The following is a 17,929-nucleotide window of genomic DNA, read 5'->3' as shown; positions in this document are numbered from 1 at the left end:
ATATCTTCTTTATCCATTCATTTGTCGATGGACATTTAGGTTGCTTCTGTGTCTTGGCTATTGTATTGATAAATAGTGCTACTTTGAACATTGGGGTGCATGTATCTTTTCAAGTTAGAGTTTTCTCCAGATATATACCCAGGGGTGGGATTGTAGGATTATATGGTAACTGTATTTTTAGTTTTTTAAGGAACCTCTGTACTGCACCAATTTACATTCCCATCAACAATGTAGGATGGTACCTTTTTATCCACACCATCTCCAGCATTTTTTATTTGTAGACTTTTTTTCTTTTTTTTTTGCGGTACACGGGCCTCTCAACTGCTGTGGCCTCTCCTGCTGCAGAGCACAGGTTCCAGACACGCAGGCCCAGCAGCCATGGCCCACGGGCCCAGCCACTCCGCGGCATGTGGGATCCTCCCAGACCGGGGCACGAACCCGTGTCCCCTGCATCGGCAGGCGGACTCCCAACCACTGCGCCACCAGGGAAGCCCTATTTGTAGACTTTTTAACGATGGCCATTCTGACTGATGTGAGGAGATACCTCATTATAGTTTTGATTTGCATGACTCTGATTATTAGTGATACTGAGCATCTTTTCATGTGTCCATTGGCCATCCGTATGTCTTTGGAGAAATGTCTATTTAGGTCTTTTGCCCATTTTTTGATTGGGTTTTTTTTTTGATATTAAGCTGTATGAGCTGTTTGTATATTTTGGAAATTAATCCCTTGTTGGTAGCAGGAATTTTACTCTTTATATAATGCATTTCTTTAGTTTTTAGTGTTTATCCATAAAAGGGCTGCTTGTTTGCCTGTGTTTTTATTGTGTGTGTGTATATGCATGTGCCTGCATAGGAGGGAGTGTTCTTGCTGGGGTGGGCGAAGCAGCAAGATTTTAGAATCTAAAAATAGATTCTGTTTTTTTTTCCTGGATCTTTGCTATGGTCTAAATGTTTGTGTGCCCCCAAAATTCATATGTTGAAAGCCTAATGCCCAAGGTGATAGTGTTAGGTGGTGGGGCCTTTGGGAAGTGATTGGGTCATGAGGGTGGAGCCCTGGTGAATGGGATTAGTGCCCTTATAAAAGAGGCCGCTGGAGAAGTAACTTGTCCCTTCTGCCATGTGAAGGTATAATAAGTCTGCAACCTGGAAAAGGACCCTAACCCAACCATGTTGGCACCCTGACCTCAGGCTAACAGCCTCCAGAACTAGGAAAATAAATTTCTGTTACTTATAAGCTACCCAGTATGGTATTTTGTTACAGCAGCCCGAATGGCCTAAGACAATCACTGACAAAACAATAATCAGTAATTCCTCCCCTCCCCCAGAAGCACAGAAAGACACTGTTCTGCCTGATTGACTCTTTGAAATTATATTAGTTATATGGGGTTTTTTTTTGGGGGGGGGGATGCTTTTTCCTGTACCAGGTACTTCCTAGAATAAAAGTTAATGTTTTCTATTAAGAAAGAAATTATATTTTAAATGTCTTTTGTTAAGTCACAACTACTCTCTTACACATGTCAGTTTTAGGAATATTAATTACACTGCATCAAATTGGTGTCAATTTGTATTAGTGTAGAGACTACTGGTGCTGTTATCAGTACCAGCTGTCAGAAGATAAGCAGTATCCCACACCACTTAGCAGTAAAAAAAATTCCTATTTGGAGGTAGAGAAGGAAGAATCAGGGCAGCAAATTCAAAAAAGCTTCAGTTGGGGGGAAGTATTGATATATAGGCAAAGTAGTACATCTTAATTATATTTGTGATATATACCTTCTAGAATTACTAAGTGGATATTTACCTTCATTTGGTAGAACGGTGTAAGTAGTTTCCATTCCAGCATGAATGTGGTCAGTCACATGGCAGTGGAGTAACCAGATTCCAGGTGTTTTTGGAGACATTTCTAAGGTTTGGTATGTCCCAGGGAAAATGTCAAAGACATCAGAACTATAAATGCCCCTGTGCTTAATTAGAAAAATATAATGTTTATTATATGTGAGAGTTCATTTCATTGGCCAGCTCAGGGATATTAGAAAATGGATAAATCCGTTAAAAAAAGAAAGAGAGAGACCCTGCACATTGCTATGTCTAATACAAACAATGAGGTAGTGGTCTTTGCTAAACCCTTTGCACTGTGGGCTATTAAATGGGTGTGAAGGAAAGATACGATGAAAGTGAATTCGTCAGTCAGGAACATCTGACTCTGGTTTGCCTTTTTTTTTTTTTTTTTTTTTGCGGTATGGGGGCCTCTCACTGTTGTGGCCTCTCCTGCTGCGGAGCACAGGCTCCGGACGCGCAGGCTCACGGGCCCAGCCGCTCCGCGGCATGTGGGATCCTCCCGGACTGGGACACGAGCCCGTGTCCCCTGCATCGGCAGGCCGACTCTCAACCACTGCGCCACCAGGGAAGGCCTGGTTTGCCTTTTTATCAGAGCACTTGAGTTACACAAAGGAATTTAGCTGTGGCCTTATTTCAGTCTTAAATCTCACTCTTGCCGAACCTACCCTAGATGAGCTTGTCTGTTAAACTTTAAGGTTGGTAGGTAATGAAGGGAGCAGGAAAGGAGGCCAATGGAGAAGCCCAAACCAGGGGCAGTTCAGGTAGTCTTGACAGAGTATTCGGGCGGTATTTCGGCAGAGATGGAATTGAAAGTCTGCTAATAAGTCAAACAAAAAGCGAGAATAAAATGGTTCTGCAGTGTGCTTTGTGGTAGCTTCTGAATTTTCTGTGTTAACGTGAAGGTAAGACAAAAGCAGTTCCAAAAGGGTTATTGATTCCTGCTGAAATCAGCACTGGGTGAGAAGTCAAAGTAGGATTGAGATCTAGGGACCAATCAGTTGCTTGACACCAATCTTGTGCCGATCTTGTTCACTTCAGGCTATTTGAGACCCAGAACTTAGAAGAGGCAAAGCTTATAATAAAGTCTTGTCTCTACTCTCTAATCCATCATTACGTGAACATTCCTACCCTCTCTGCTGACAATTCTGTTCAAAGGCCTTGCCCAGGAAAATGTGAGCAGAACTCCAAGAAAATCCAGTAAAAACGAAATCTAAGGGAGAGCCCAAGGTGTAAAAAGGTTCGTCATGGTGACTGAAATTGCTGTGTGTCACACTCTGAAAATAATTTAGTTGTCTCTCTCTTTTTTTTTTATTGGAGTATAATTGCTTTACAGTGTTGTGTTAGTTTCTGCTGTACAACGAAGTCAATCAGCTATATGTATACCTGTATCCCCTCCCTCTTGGACCTCCCTCCCATCCCCCACCCCCATCCCACCCATCTAGGTCATCACAGAGCACCGAGCTGAGCTCCCTGTGCTATATATATTTGACATAAATGCAGTACCATGTGTAAAATATTGTCTCTTAAAACCTTAAACTTTTCATAAGTCTCTCTGAGGAAATATTTTCTTCATTTGCTTTAAAACATTTTCAAATAGAGCAGGAATAATGACCATGGTTGGCCCTTACCTGGTATTGGAAGCTGTGGCCATGGAAATGTACCGAGTGCAAGTCTATTTCATTGCCCATTCCCATCAGATACCAGTTGACTTCATCTCCCACATGCATTGTGAGGCCTTGTAAGTTCCCAAACATTCTTCCATTAATAGCTGGGGAAGACACATGAGTTTTTATTACCTTCCAGGATATTTTAAACCAACAGCTATTTCACAGGAAATAGGTTTATTAGGTTAATATATGGGATCTTTTTGAGGTAATAGAACTTATTTCACTACAGATAGGGGAAATGGGTACTTTAAGGTCAATAATATCACACTGCTTTTATAGTCACTTAGCACCAAAAGACTTATTCCTAATTTTGCATTGAAAAGGGATTGAGACTTTGGAACTGGGAGAGAAGTTAATGGATGATTTCAAATATAGTCCCCTTTTTGCTTTGAACAGAATTCTACCTCACATGTGAAGTGTGGCAGAAGTGGTTTATTATAAAATAAAACAAATGAATAGTTTCCAGAGTATTTGAAAGAAGAAAAGGGAAAAAATAGGTTTTAGAATAATGTATCATACCATGCATTTTATTGCTTTCTATGAATTCATCATTGGCTTTGTCTACTTTCTCAGGGTGATCAGAGTATGTTTTGATGTTGTCATCTAAGTACCAAGATTCATTCTCATCAAAAACAAGAAACAGAAGGGAAAATTCCAGTTTCTTTATGGGATTGAATACTTGCAAGTAATGTTTCCGACAAACAATCAGTGGGCCAATTAATCCACTAAAGAGATCCTGAAAACAAGCAAAAACTTAGTCATCCTTTTGATATAGGTCGGGATTTCAGAGAACTGGGACCTTATCCCCCATGACCTCAGGAACTTTGGAGGGACTGATTTAGGTAGTAGACTTTGCCCAATGTGGTTCTGTCAAGTCAGTAACTTTCCACTTGGAGTAGTTAAATTGGAACAATGTCAAATTTGTGTGGGTGATGCTCAAGTAACAGATATGTGTTGCAGAGGCCAAATATTGGCTCAGCTAATGAGCAGCAGTTGAAAAGAGCCCCAAGTGAACAGTGCTGGTTTGCTTATGGAATCATAAGCCAGGGACTATGCCAGTCACTAAAAATCCAGAGATGAATCAAACAAAGACCCTACCTCCTACTAGGGACAATAGATGAATGGAAGAAATGAACCACTTGTTGCGATGGAGGTACAAAAAGTGCCAGTGAACACAGGGAACACCACAGTGGACTTAAATCTACAAGAACTTTGGTTTGACTGGGCATCAGTAATGGCAGATTAGATCTCGAATGGCCTTTGAGCTGTATTATGTTCTGGAATTTTAGATTTTGTCTTGTGGGTCATAAGTAGTCCTTGAAATATTGAACATGGAATGGCAGTATATGCATTTTAGACCAGTGATCCTGGTGGTAGAGTGAAGGAAGGTTTGGATGGGGAAGAGACTGGAGACTAGGAGGCCACTGCAGTAGTTGAGGCAAATTACTAGCACCTGATCTGTGGAGATAGAAGGAATGGACTGAGCTCTGTATAGGTGGGTGAATTGCCTGGGTGAGCCAGGGGTAAGAATTAGATACTCTATATCCAGGGTTCTAGCTTGAACAAATGACTAGGTTTGGTACTTGTGCTATCTATCACAACTGGGAATATAGGAGGAGGTGGAGGGAGATCTCAGTTTCCATTGTAGACTTGCTGAGTTTCTGTGCCTGTGGGACATGCTGGTAGACGTGTTCAATAGGCAGGTATATAGACAGGTCTGGAACTCAGGAGAGAGATTTGGACTAGAGGTTTAATTCTACAAAAGAGTCTTGGTACATGTTCTGACTGTGCTGTGATTTACTGCTGAGATCAGCATTTTTATTATGTGATAATAGAGCTCTGAAATCATGTACCTCAGTTCTTTAGTATGTATTTTCATATCAAAAGGGAAATAGAATACCATTATTAATACTTAATCCTGTGGTACCCATAATCAGCAGTTACAGAGTTGATACGTTTATAACTATATTCTTAAACAAACCCCAAAAAAACAAAAAACAAAAAACTCAAAGTGAATTTCAGAGCAGCTTACTTTCCTATAATTTTAACATAAAATTGGACCACAGGAAAACTCTTAACCTCATCTTCCTTCAACTGTGTGTCTATTTTGGGAATTTGCACAAAACACAAATGATTTAGAGTTTACCTTAACCCGATCCACAGTTGAATAGTAAGCCCATGGAATACAAGGAGAATCTTCTATTCCAGCTCCAGATCTTTCTGGGATTTTCCATATGTAAGTGCGAGTTTCACCTAAATTAATCAAGTGTTAATGTATCTGGTTATATTTGGTATGTATTTGATGTATGTATGTCAAATTGTTATCAAAGCCTTGATAACCAAAGACCCAGAAACTGGAAATGTCAAAGTAATTAGTTTTAAAAAGCAGCAGTACTCAAAGTTGTTTTCAAGAATTTAGTTTTACTAGAAGGAAACATAATAACCTCCATTATTTCAGAGATGATGAAAGTCAGGAGCACACAAGATATTTGCTCTAAGTTATAAAGCTAATAAATAGCAAAAGTACAACTTAGATCACAGGCATCCCAGTGCTCAGGCCTGTGACCATCCATTACTATTTGTTGCTTCTCAGAAAACAGGCAGAAGTTTCATTGTCTTCAATGATGAAAGGAATATTAAAAAGGAAAATTGTTACACCTCTGACCTAAAGGATAATGAAGCCAACAATTAAAAAATAATTTTCTCTAAGTAAATTTTGTCTGAATTTGGAAAAAAAAAAGAATTTAGTTTTAAGACCAACTGTAAGACACACTTTTATATATTCTTTTTCAGTTATAAATTAACTAGCCATGAAACACAGGCCATGCTACAAAGCCAGGAGGTGGCAATTCAGTATCACAATTTGAAGAAACTTCACAATAGATCTCTCCTTAGACTTAGTTTGAAGTCTGCTTCTCTAATACACTTTTTTCTTTTCAACTCTTAAGCGATTTTCCCCCAGTGCTAGCTGCTTCCCCGCTGCCTTCTTTGTGTCTGTGTTTCTGGACTATCCTGTGTAATTCCTACAGCTTCACCACTGCCTGCCTGTTTTCCTTTTTCACCATTATCCTCAGTGATTTCACAGTTCCTGGCAAGGAACCATTAGACCGCTTGATCTCATGGGTCACTGACCTGTCAGTGACCTCTCTTGTCCGCCCCATTCTGTCATACCGTACACTGTTCTGTCACAACTCTGTCACATACAGGACATGACCACACCCTGGACCTTCACACTTTTAAGTAGCTCCACCCTCCTATCTTTCTAAGGTCTTTACTTTCTTCCACTTGCCCTGGGCTTCTCTCCAGCCTGATCTTTGCTGCCAGTCACCTCACGGCATCCTGTACAACTACTCACAAGACCTTGACTTTCAGCCATGGCCACTCACTGTCTATTTATGCAGACCTCACCATTATATATTCCTGCTGTCGGAGTTTAATTAGCTAGAATTTGACAAATTCCTTTACGAGGGAATCAAGCAGGACTTGAGGGACGGTCTTGGGATATGGTAAACTTTCTCCTTTTTCCTCAAGTCCTCCATCTTACCCACCCCTGTGTCCTCACCCTTTTTGTAAACAGAATGTTTCACTGAAAATGTAAAGAGTAGATTCATCACCTGAACATTTTGTCTCTTCATCTAAACTCCTATTGTCTCTTCTCCATTCCCCGCCCCAACCTGCTCTGCCATCAGTGTTTGATGCCCAAGCCCTGGGCTTGTCCTTGACTCTTGCCCTAACAACCAACCTTTCAGCAGGTCCTTTTAGCACCACCTTTAAAATGGAACCAGAATACAATTCACCACTTCAGCTGCTTCTACCCTGGTACAAGTCTTACTAATTCTTTACCCAGATTATTGCAATAGTCCCCTAACTGAGCCTTGATTTCTGCCCTTGTCTCCTACAGTCACTTTTTCACACACCAACCCCCGGGCTGCGGGCCGGTACCTGTCCGCAGCCTGTTGGGAACTGGGCCGCACAGCAGGAGGTGGGCAGCGGGCAAGCAAGTGAAGCTTCATCTGCCGCCCCCCATCGCTCCCCACTGCTCACGTTACCCCCTGAACAGTCCCCCTCCACCGCCCCACTGTCTGTGGAAAAATTGTCTTCCACGAAACCGGTCCCCGGTGCCAAAAAGGCTGGGGACTGCCGCTTTAAAAAGTCTTCATCACTCTCCAGCTCAAACTCTCACACGGGATTTCAGAATGAAATGTAAGGTCGTAACCATGGCCTCTGATGTCCCCCTCCCTCCTACCGCATCCGGCTCCCTGACCTGCCTAGATCTCATCTCCTCACATTCTGCCCCTGTTTGCTCTGCTCTGGCCTTTGGCCATTCCTCAGACACACCAAGTCCACTTCCATCTCAGGACCTAGAATGCTCTCCCTCTACAACTCCCTGAGGCTCATTACTACTCATCATTTAGGTGTCTTCACCAGTGGCACCTCCTCAAAGAAGCCCTCCTGACCAACCCCCTACCTAAAATAACACCCTTTTACTTACTTTCTCTCATCTGCCTTAATCTTTTTCATAGCACTTTCTACAATTTGATATTATATCTATATTTATTTACTGTTTATCTTGGAAGAATGTGAGGGTAATGAAGCCAGGGCCTTTTATTTCTATTCCCTTATACTGACAAGACCAACTCTCTAATTTATTTTTTCTCACTTGATATACTTTGAGAACTGCTAAATTACTGAGAAATGGTCCTTTCCTAGAAGCCAACTTTCCAACGAATAGAAGAAAAATATAGCTTTTATTAAAGAAAATACACATTTATGTATTTAATGCACTTATTACTCTGTATTAATTAAAGAGACATTTACTGAGTTCCTAGTCCATGCCAGATATTGGGCTAGATTCGAGGGATTTGAAATTCTAAGTGGCAGCATCTGCCCTTAGGACCCTGTCTTTGGATACAGGCATGGAAATTTTCAGCCACATGATAGATGCTGTCTGGGATGTGTTCTAGCTGAGCCTGGGGAGATCATCTCTGCTGACTCAACCTTGAGTATGTGAGGGTGTTCAGTACCGTCAGATTTTGTTCTTTACGGTTCTGTGGATTTTTTTTTTTTTTTTTTGGTATGAGCATGTAGGCATATATCACACAGCCACATCTCTGTGTGTGCCCTTCTCACCCACCTGCTTCTTCACTCTCTCTAGACGCACTCATGTGGATAACAGGTGTTTGTGGAAAGGCTGTAACGTCTATTAAAATGTACCCCTCCCCACACTGTGAATACCTGGTGCGGTTGGAGTCACTGTAGAACTCTCCGTTTTCACCCCATGGGCGTGTATTGAGTAGGACCTTGTGGCCATGTTTTTAAAGATGATATTAACTGTGTCTCCAACATCTGCATGAAGTTGTGGACCTGGCAAGAGTGAAAAGGAAGACTGGCTTATATAGCTATCAGATTGGAAGCTCTAACTCAGTAATAAAAGCAAAGATCAGGTAACTTTTTTTATCGTTAAGGATGTTGTCTTTGTCGTGTTCCCCCTGCCGCCTCGCTTCATGCTGTAGTACTCTTGGATCGATACCCGGTCCCAGAGGATTCAGGATAAAAACACTAGTTATGGCTGTCTCTAACGATGGAGACTATGGGTGCATCTCTCATCAAGAGTCCTAGGGGAGGTTTTGGCCTGAAAGTTCTAGACCTTCCTGTGAATTAAGGACAGTACTGCCTTTGAAAGGATGGGTGGGGCTACCCCACCCGTTCCTACCCTCTAGCCAATTTTAGCTTGTCTCCTGCCTGAGAGAATTTCTGTGACCCAAAAACAATGCCACTCTCCCTTGGGTGTCTTACTCACTCCAGGAACGGAGGATAAGAAAGCCCCAGGGAATTCTGTTAGTGTAGGAACACAGTGGGCTTGGGAATGGCTTCCCCTTCACTTGATGATTTTAAAGAAAATTCCCAAGACCCGTGTTGGTGGAGTTCTTAGACATTCTGTCTTAAAGTGATTCCTGAAAAATTGAAGTCAACTTTTCCCCAGCCTTGTGCACCATAAAACTTTTCCCTTTTCCTTATTTCCTTGTTTATGTGTATACTTCTTCTTAAAGTTGATCATTTACATCTTAATTTTAAAAGTAAATAGCTATGATTTTTTTTGGGGGGGGGAGTAGTAGAATAACAGGGAGAACTTGGTTACGAATTTCAGTAGAAAGTAATTTCTAGCAATTTCATCAAAAATAAAGGCATCAATTTGATAAACACCAAATATATATAATTGCATCAGTACATGGGATATTATACATTGTTTCTGATAGAAGTAAGTAATATTTTCTTATGCCACATTTTTAGAAAATATAGGCTTCTCATTTTATTAAATAGATTTTGTTTTTCATTTTTATTTGAATAATGTTAATAAATGAACCAAGAAAATGAAGCCCATAGACATGGACTGACTCTCACCGCATGGATTACCACATCACCAACCCACACCCGATGAACTGGAGCTAGGGCAGTACCTAGGATTCCCAGGTGTTCTTCTTCAGGTTTTCTCTCCCCAGGAACTTGGAATGTGCTGTCAGTGAATCGCCGATACACAACTTTCTTGTACTTTGAGCCTATGTAAAATTCTTCCTTATCTAAAAATGCATTTGAAAGACTTAAAACACACACACACACACACACACACACACACACACACACACACACACACGACTAAGGTTAGTATTTGTCTTAAGGAAAGTGGAAGTTGAGTTTTAAATTTTGAATAAAAATATATTTTTATTTAATTATGCTAGTTTTTAATATCACTGTCCCATTTGAGCAAGAAAGAATAAGACTTTATCAATAAACAGGTGTGGTAGAAAGTGTACCTAGCTAGGAGTGGAGTCATCGGAGTCCTGGCCCTGACTCTGTCACTAGCTAAAATGATGTCTAGCTGGTCATTGCCTGTCAGAGCCTTAGTTTCTTCATCCCTAAAATGAGGTATTCAAGGGGATTCCCTGGCAGTCCAGTGGTTAGGACGCTGCACTTTCACTGTGAGGGCCCAGGTTCAATCCCTGGTCGGGGAACTAAGATCCTGCAAACCACGCAGCATGACCAAAAAAAAATGAGGTATTCAATGAGGTCGTCTCTAAGTTTTCTATATGGCTCTAAAATGTTATGAGTCCAGATTTCATCAATGAAGTGTTCTCTGCTTACTGCAGTATTTCTGGTCTATAGGAACAGAAATGGCCTTTTTATCCAGCCATTCCCTGATCTAAAGCTTTCATTGACTCCTAACGGCTCTGCATACTTTTAACAGTTCTATCCCAATCATTGAAATAAACTTTTACTCCCTTACAGCACAAATCACACTCACCATGGCCGTCAAACTGACCAGCTAACCACCTGCCTTGCTGTAGGTTACCAGTCATGTTGTGCACTCCAGATCTGAACACAAGCCCACCCTGATCTCTCAAATCATATCCCCAAAGGGTTAGTGCATAATGGGAGATGGGAGAGGGGAGAGTGCTTGGCAAAGTATAAAAGAGCTACACCTGGAAGTGTCAGGTGATGCTGCACTAAACGTATTGTTTCTGAAGCTCCAATAACCATCCTTTACTTACATTTGTTCACTGACCTCACTTTTACATTTCCACAGCGTACATGTTATTGGTGGTTTTTGAAGCATATTATCCTGTAAGTTCTTAGAAGAGACCATATCTGCTCTAGTGCCCTCAAGAATTTAAAATATTCTTCCATATATAATAAATAGTTTTAAGAATGTGAAATAACTGATTACTAGACTCATAATGAAATATCTGGACTAAAGATAAGCAACAAATAGTTGGTAAAGAAAATTATTTTAGCTCTGAATGTAGGCATTAATTTTGGTTTTAGTTTGAAAATCTGACAAGGGCACATGAGTACGAGAAGAGGGTCTAATAGAAAAGAAAGTAAGATGAGTAACTGCAAAGAATCAAATGAGATCAATGAAAATTTTCCTGTGAGAAAATTGAGAGAAGCAGAAATGAATGAGGAGGGTCCCTAGGAAGCATTTTGTTGTTGTTTTTGTTGTTATTGTTTAATGCAACTGTTCGTTGGTTTTTAATTTAGCATAATTCTTACTACTATGAAAGAGAAACGTAAAAAAAATTGGGAATCAGAATCTGGAGAATTACTTTAGTTCTTGTAAATGATGCAGCTCCTTTTCCCATTTCCTACTTGGGGAATAATCCCATTCCACCTCCACCGCTGCGATGTAGTAGGTCCTTTCTCCCAGGTAGTGGTATGAATTCTCAGATGGCTGCCTGCACTGGTTCACAGTGTACTTTTGTTTCATGCCACCTGTGTAGTGATCAGTTGTGAGGCACTCAACATCAAAAGTCCCTGGAATGGTAAATAAAAAGGCAGTTCACCTCCTCCGAGTATTTTTACCCACCTTTCCCTATCAGTCATCAGCCCCTTTCCCTTCCCTATTTTTCTTCATAGTACTTATAACCACTTGATATACACATTAATATACTTGCTTGTTGTCTGTCTCCCTGCATTAGAATTTCATCTCCATGAAAGCAGATACTTGATATATCTCTTTTGCTCACTGTTGTATTTACATTTGCCTAATAAAGGAAAGGTGACACTGAGCATGTCCTGCGTTTTAGTGGCATCTTATGAACAAAATAAAGCCTGAGGCAAGTTAGCATATTTTCATGTTTTGGTTAAAATTCTTTTTTGTTTTAGTTTGTTTTACTCATTCAGAGACAGTTCTGTCAGTGTCTCTGAATTTGCATGGCTAGAGTTCTAATATAGCCTATTCAATTGTAGACAACTAATAAGCCAACACTACATCTAGGGGACAGAGACATGACAAAAAGTTTAGATGCAAAGCCTTTGTGGGAGTCATTCCCTTTCTAGTCTGATTTGCCAGCTATCTTTAAAGGCCCATAATTGAAAAGGAGACCATCTTGAGGATTTGACTAGGTTGAAATGGGAGAAACCTCAGTACACTTTTGTCACTCCCTTCCCTCCCCCCAACAAACAGGAAATGGACCTCTCTGGCATATACTTAGCTGACAATAGCCCAGACATATCTTCCAAGGGAAGGAAGAGTAGTTGGGAGGCTTGGGGAAGGGATGAGCTTATCCTCCAACACTGAATTTTAAACTGAAACCACACGAATCGATCCAACAGAAACTTGTCTTGACTTGAAAGGAATATACCTTCAGTGTCAGGCTGCATGAAGAGCCTCAGACTTGTTTGAGGGAAGAGGTTTGCTGTGTCTCTCCTTTCTCCTCTTGACAGATAAGTGTTTCCTGAAAAGTATATCCCGTGTACATCAACCTCATTTCCAGCACTGAATAAATACCACACAACTGAGTCTCCTTGGCACATGTTGAGACCAGGCTGATTCCCGTACATGAATCCATTCATGGCTGTAAAGGTTGGGAAATGATATTTTGAAAGTGGTTTAATCTTACGTCCTACTTCGTGACAACCTCCCAGACTTCCCAGAGCCAACTGGGTTTATTTAATTTTTAAAAGACCCATTCAGGCCTGCCCACCCCTTTATGTCTCAGGAGTGTCTCTGCAACTCCTTGCTGTACCCAGCACTTCCAGGCAGGCCTTGGCTGAAAGGCGTAGAGCTGAGTGCAGGGTTCTTGAAGTTCTGGGCCCTGGGAATCTCACTGTTCTTCCCAGCGAGTCACTTCTCAGTTCTCTCAAGGGCCATATTTGTGAGCACCAAAATGGGTGGATGATAACAGCTCTTCCAGGGCACTGTAGGCTGGGAATGTGTTTGTTGCTCTAGATGGAAAATTCTCTGATTCATCTTGAATAACAGGGAAGAGTATACGCAGGAAGTTTCCTCTCACCGCTCTTTTTTTATTTTATAACTCTACCATCCAGTTTGATAGATCCTTTTATTTATTTATTTATTTTTGGTTGCGTTGGGTCTTCGTTGCTGCGCATGGGCTTTCTCTAGTTGCAACGAGCGGGGGCTACTCTTTGTTGCAGTGCACGGGCTTCTCATTGCAGTGGCTTCTCTTGTTGTGGAGCATGGGCTGTAGGCATGCAGGCTTCAGTAGTTGTGGCACGCAGGCTCAGTAGTTGTGGCACACAGGCTTAGCTACTCTGTGGCATGTGGGATTCTCCCGGACCAGGCCTCGAACCCGTGTCCCCTGCATTGGCAGTCAGATTCTTAACCACTGCACCACCAGGGAAGTCCCTCACTGCTATTTTAATAGATAATATTCTTGACTCCTCCAAAATACAAAATCAGAAGAAGTATTTTAAAGATTGTGGGTGGTTGTGACTATTATCAATCCAATTTAAAAAACAACATCAGTTTGTAATACAACTTTACTTTTTTTCCTTCTAGTTATAGTGATTTTCATATGTTGTCCATTAGTGGCATGGACATTATGATCAATCAGCTTGCTATCTCTAAACTCTAACTGTATTTTATTTATTGTTTTAAAAATTTTATTTCTTAACAGCTTTATTGAAATACAATTCACATACCATATAAGTCAACCATTTGTTTATTTATTTTTGCCAACGCCCTCGGCATGTGAGATCTTAGTTCCCCTGCCAGGGATTGAACCTGTGCCCTCTGCAGTGGAAGCATGGAGTCTTAACCACTGGACCGCCAGGGAAGTCCCTCTAACTGTATTTTAGAATTACACTAGAAGTTAATCTGATGCTGTTTCAATTAAATAAAAGTCTCTGGAAGTTGTCCTGAGGATTTAAAAAATAGTTTTAATAGTTTGTTAAAATTCCTAGGGGATTCTTACATATAGTCAAGGATGAGAATCACTGAAGTTCTTGACAGCAGAGATCATAAAAGGAGCCTGTCATTATTAAGCCATAGATGAGAAAAGCATCTAATCCAATTGCTTTCAAATTTAAGCATATATCAGAACAACCTGGAGGATATGTTAAACAGATTTCTAGCCCCACACCCAAAGTTTCTGATTCAGTAGGTCAGGGATGGAGCCCAAGAACTTGCATTCCTAACAAGTACCTGGGTGATGCTGAGGTGGCTGACCCAGGGACCACATTTTAAGGACTATGCATCTAATTGGCATATATTATATGTTTTATTATTTTGAATTAAGTGAAACGAAGATTCAATTGACTTACATGTTAAATAATCAACAGTATTACCCTTAGAGCACTATGGTATTTAATCATTTATTGAAAATTAATCAATGGGCAAAGCTATTAGTATTTTGGTTTAATTAAAAGCATTACAGGGCTTCCCTGGTGGCGCAGTGGTTGAGAGTCCGCCTGCCGATGCAGGGGACACGGGTTCGTGCCCCAGTCTGGGAAGATCCCACATGCCGCGGAGCAGCTGGGCCCGTGAGCCATGGCCACTGAGCCTGCGTGTCCGGAGCCTGTGCTCCACAACAGAGAGGCCACAACAGTGAGAGGCCCGCATACAGCAAAAAAAAAAAAAAAAAAAAGCATTACATGTGCAGCACTGAAATAACTTGATATTGGTGGATGATACAGTACTTACAGTGCATCTTATTAGATTCCTGAAAGTCTTCATTTTCCTTATCCACCTGATCAGGTGCTGTTGTAAACATTCTAATATTATCATCCAGGAGTAAACTCTCATTCTCATCAAACACTGTAGGAAACAAATAGAACTCCTTGTCTACATCCTTCTGTAAATCAAAACAAGAACAGTGAGGTGAAGACAGAATAAGTAAAGCAGAAAGACTTCCATATATACAATACTATTTATGCACAGACATGCTAAAGGAAGGACAAGAACTGAAGTTTCCATTCCTGTTTGAAAATGGAGCTCACAATATACTCCTGTTGACCACCAGAATTTTGATTGGTATCTGCGTAGTAGATTTTTGGCTCAACACAATAATCTAAGCCTCTCTCTGCACTTAAAAGTTCTGACTCTCCTCTCCCTACCTTTCTGCCAGCTCTGCCAGTTTCACTTGAACCCACCCCCAAATTGTTAAAATGGGGCAGGGGTTTTGTGCTTGTGCTAGAAATTAGGGAAGGTGCTATTCACAGTCATGAAAGCTCAAAGAATTCCTGTAAAGCAGAGCACGTGGAAGCAGATACATCTTAAGTGCAGAAATAGCCTGCAAGTGAATTGGAACAAGAATTCACACACAGATTGGTTCAAGATGGTGGAGTAGAAGGATGTGCTCTCACTCCCTCTTGCGAGAGCACCAGAATCACAACTAACTGCTGAACAATCATCAACAGGAAGACACTGGAACTCACCAAAAAAGATACCCGACAACCAAAGGTAAAGGAGAAGCCACAGTGAGACGGTAGGAGAGGCGCGATCACAATAAAATCAAATCCCGTAACTGGTGGGTGGGTGACTCACAAACTGGAGAACACTTATGCCACAGGAGTCCACACACTGGAGTGAAGGTTCTGAGCCCCACGTCAGGCTTCTGAACCTGGGAGTCTGGCAAAGGGAGGAGGAATGCCTAAAATCAGACTTTGAATGCTAGTGGGATTTGATTACAGGACTTCGACAGGACTGGGGGAAACAAAGACTCCACTCTTGGAGGGCACACACAAAGTAGTGTGCGTATTGGGACCCAGGGGAAGGAGCAGTGACCCCATAGGAGACTGAACCAGACATATCTGCTAGTGCTGGAGGGTCTCCTGCAGAGGCGTGTGGTGGCTGTGTCTCACCGTGAGGACAAGGACACTGGCAGCAAAAGTTCTGGGAAGTACTCCTTGGTGTGAGCCCTCCCAGAGTCTGCCATTAACCCCACCAAAGAGCCCAGGTAGGCTCCAGTGTTGGGTCACCTCAGGCCAAACAATCAACAGGGAGGGAACCCGGCCCCACCCATCAGCAGTCAAGCGGATTAAAGTTTTACTGAGCTCTGCCCACCAGAGCAACACCCAGCTCTACCCACCACCAGTCCCTCCCATCAGGAAACTTGCTCAAGCCTCTTAGCTAGCCTCATCCACCAGAGGGCAGACAGCAGAAGCAAGAAGAACTATAATCCTACAGCCTGTGGAACAAAAACCACACTCACAGAAAGTTAGACAAGATGAAAAGGCAGAGGGCTATGTACCAGATGAAGAAACAAGAAAAAACAACTAAATGAAGTGGAGATAGGCAACCTTCCAGAAAAAGAATTCAGAATAATGATAGTGAAGATGATCCAGGACCTCGGAAAAAGAATGGAGGCAAAGATCGAGAAGGTGCAAGAAATGTTTCACTAAGACCTAGAAGAATTAAAGAACAAACAAACAGAGATGAACAATACAATAACTGAAATGAAACTACACTGGAAGTAATCAATAGAAGAATAACTGAGGCAGAAGAACGGATAAATGACCTAGAAGACAGAATGGTGGAATTCACTGCTGCTGAACAGAGTAAAGAAAAAAGAATTAAAAGCAATGAAGACACCTAAGAGACCTCTGGGACAACATTAAACGCAACAATATTCGCATTATAGGGGTCCCAGAAGGAGAAGAGAGAGAGAAAGGACCCGAGAAAATATTTGAAGAGAGTATAGTCAAAAACTTCCCTAACATGGGAAAGGAAATAGTCACCCAAGTCCAGGAAGTGCAGAGAGTCCTATACAGGATAAACCTGTATTTATATTATTATAAATATATATGCAACCAACATAGGAGCACCTCAGCACATAAGGCAAATGCTAACAGCTATAAAAGAGGAAATCGACAGTAGCACAATAATAGTGGGAGACTTTAACACCTCACTTAACACCAATGACAGATCATCCAGACAGAAAATTAATAAGGAAACACAAGCTTTAAATGACACAATAGACCAGATAGATTTAATTGATATTTATAGGACATCCATCCGAAAACAGCAGATTACACTTTATTCTCAAGTGCGTGTGGAACATTCTCCAGGATAGATCACATCTTGGGTCACAAATCAAGACTCAGTAAATTTAAGAAAACTGAAATCATATCAAGCATCTTTTCTGACCACAACGCTATGAGATTAGAAACCAATTACAGGGAAAAAAACATAAAAAACACAAACACATGGAGGCTAAACAATACGTTACCAAATAACCAAGAGATCACTGAAGAAATCAAAGAGGAAATCAAAAAAATACCTAGAGACAAAGGACAATGAAAACACAAAGACCCAAAACCTATGGGATGCAGCAAAAGAAGTTCTAAGAGGGAAGTTTATAGCAATCCAAGCCTACCTCAAGAAACAAGAGAAATCTCAAATAAACGATCTAACCTACACCTAAAGGAACTAGAGAAGGAAGAACAAACAAAACCCAAAGTTAGCAAAAGGAAAGAAATTACAAAGATCAGAGCAGAAATAAATGAAATAGAAACAAAGAAAACAAAAGCAAAGATCAATAAAACTAAAAGCTGGTTCTTTGAGAAGATAAACACAATTGATAAACCATTAGCCAGACTCATCAAGGCAAAAAGGGAGAAGACTCAAATCAATAGAATTACAAATGAAAAAGGAGAAGTAACAGCTGACACTGCAGAAATACAAAG

At 41.1% G+C, this 17,929-nt stretch overlaps 2 protein-coding genes across 5 annotated transcripts in view; one reads left to right on the top strand and one right to left on the bottom strand.

The window, feature by feature from the left end:
* The window catches only part of LOC113612747 (ceruloplasmin), a 61,638-nt gene that overhangs the window by 10,701 nt on the left and 33,008 nt on the right, over positions 1–17,929 (bottom strand). For both annotated transcript variants that reach the window (XM_027092862.1, XM_027092864.1), the window contains exons 10-18: positions 14,946–15,096; positions 12,646–12,858; positions 11,608–11,815; positions 9,964–10,103; positions 8,741–8,869; positions 5,652–5,758; positions 4,025–4,241; positions 3,467–3,606; positions 1,801–1,963 (exon numbers count right to left, since the gene is read on the bottom strand). In XM_027092862.1, the coding sequence (XP_026948663.1) occupies positions 1,801–1,963; positions 3,467–3,606; positions 4,025–4,241; positions 5,652–5,758; positions 8,741–8,869; positions 9,964–10,103; positions 11,608–11,815; positions 12,646–12,858; positions 14,946–15,096 (1,468 nt within the window). The remainder of the gene's footprint in view (positions 1–1,800; positions 1,964–3,466; positions 3,607–4,024; positions 4,242–5,651; positions 5,759–8,740; positions 8,870–9,963; positions 10,104–11,607; positions 11,816–12,645; positions 12,859–14,945; positions 15,097–17,929) is intronic.
* HPS3 (HPS3 biogenesis of lysosomal organelles complex 2 subunit 1) overlaps positions 1–17,929 on the top strand; it is an 85,710-nt gene that overhangs the window by 49,162 nt on the left and 18,619 nt on the right. The gene's annotated exons all lie outside the window — the stretch shown is intronic.

This window comes from Aethalodelphis obliquidens, unplaced genomic scaffold (assembly GCF_003676395.1).
Source record: "Aethalodelphis obliquidens isolate GAN/ISIS:26980383/991018 unplaced genomic scaffold, ASM367639v1 scaffold81, whole genome shotgun sequence".
NCBI classification, from domain to species: domain Eukaryota; kingdom Metazoa; phylum Chordata; class Mammalia; order Artiodactyla; family Delphinidae; genus Aethalodelphis; species Aethalodelphis obliquidens.
This window is presented reverse-complemented; position numbering and strand designations above follow the sequence as displayed.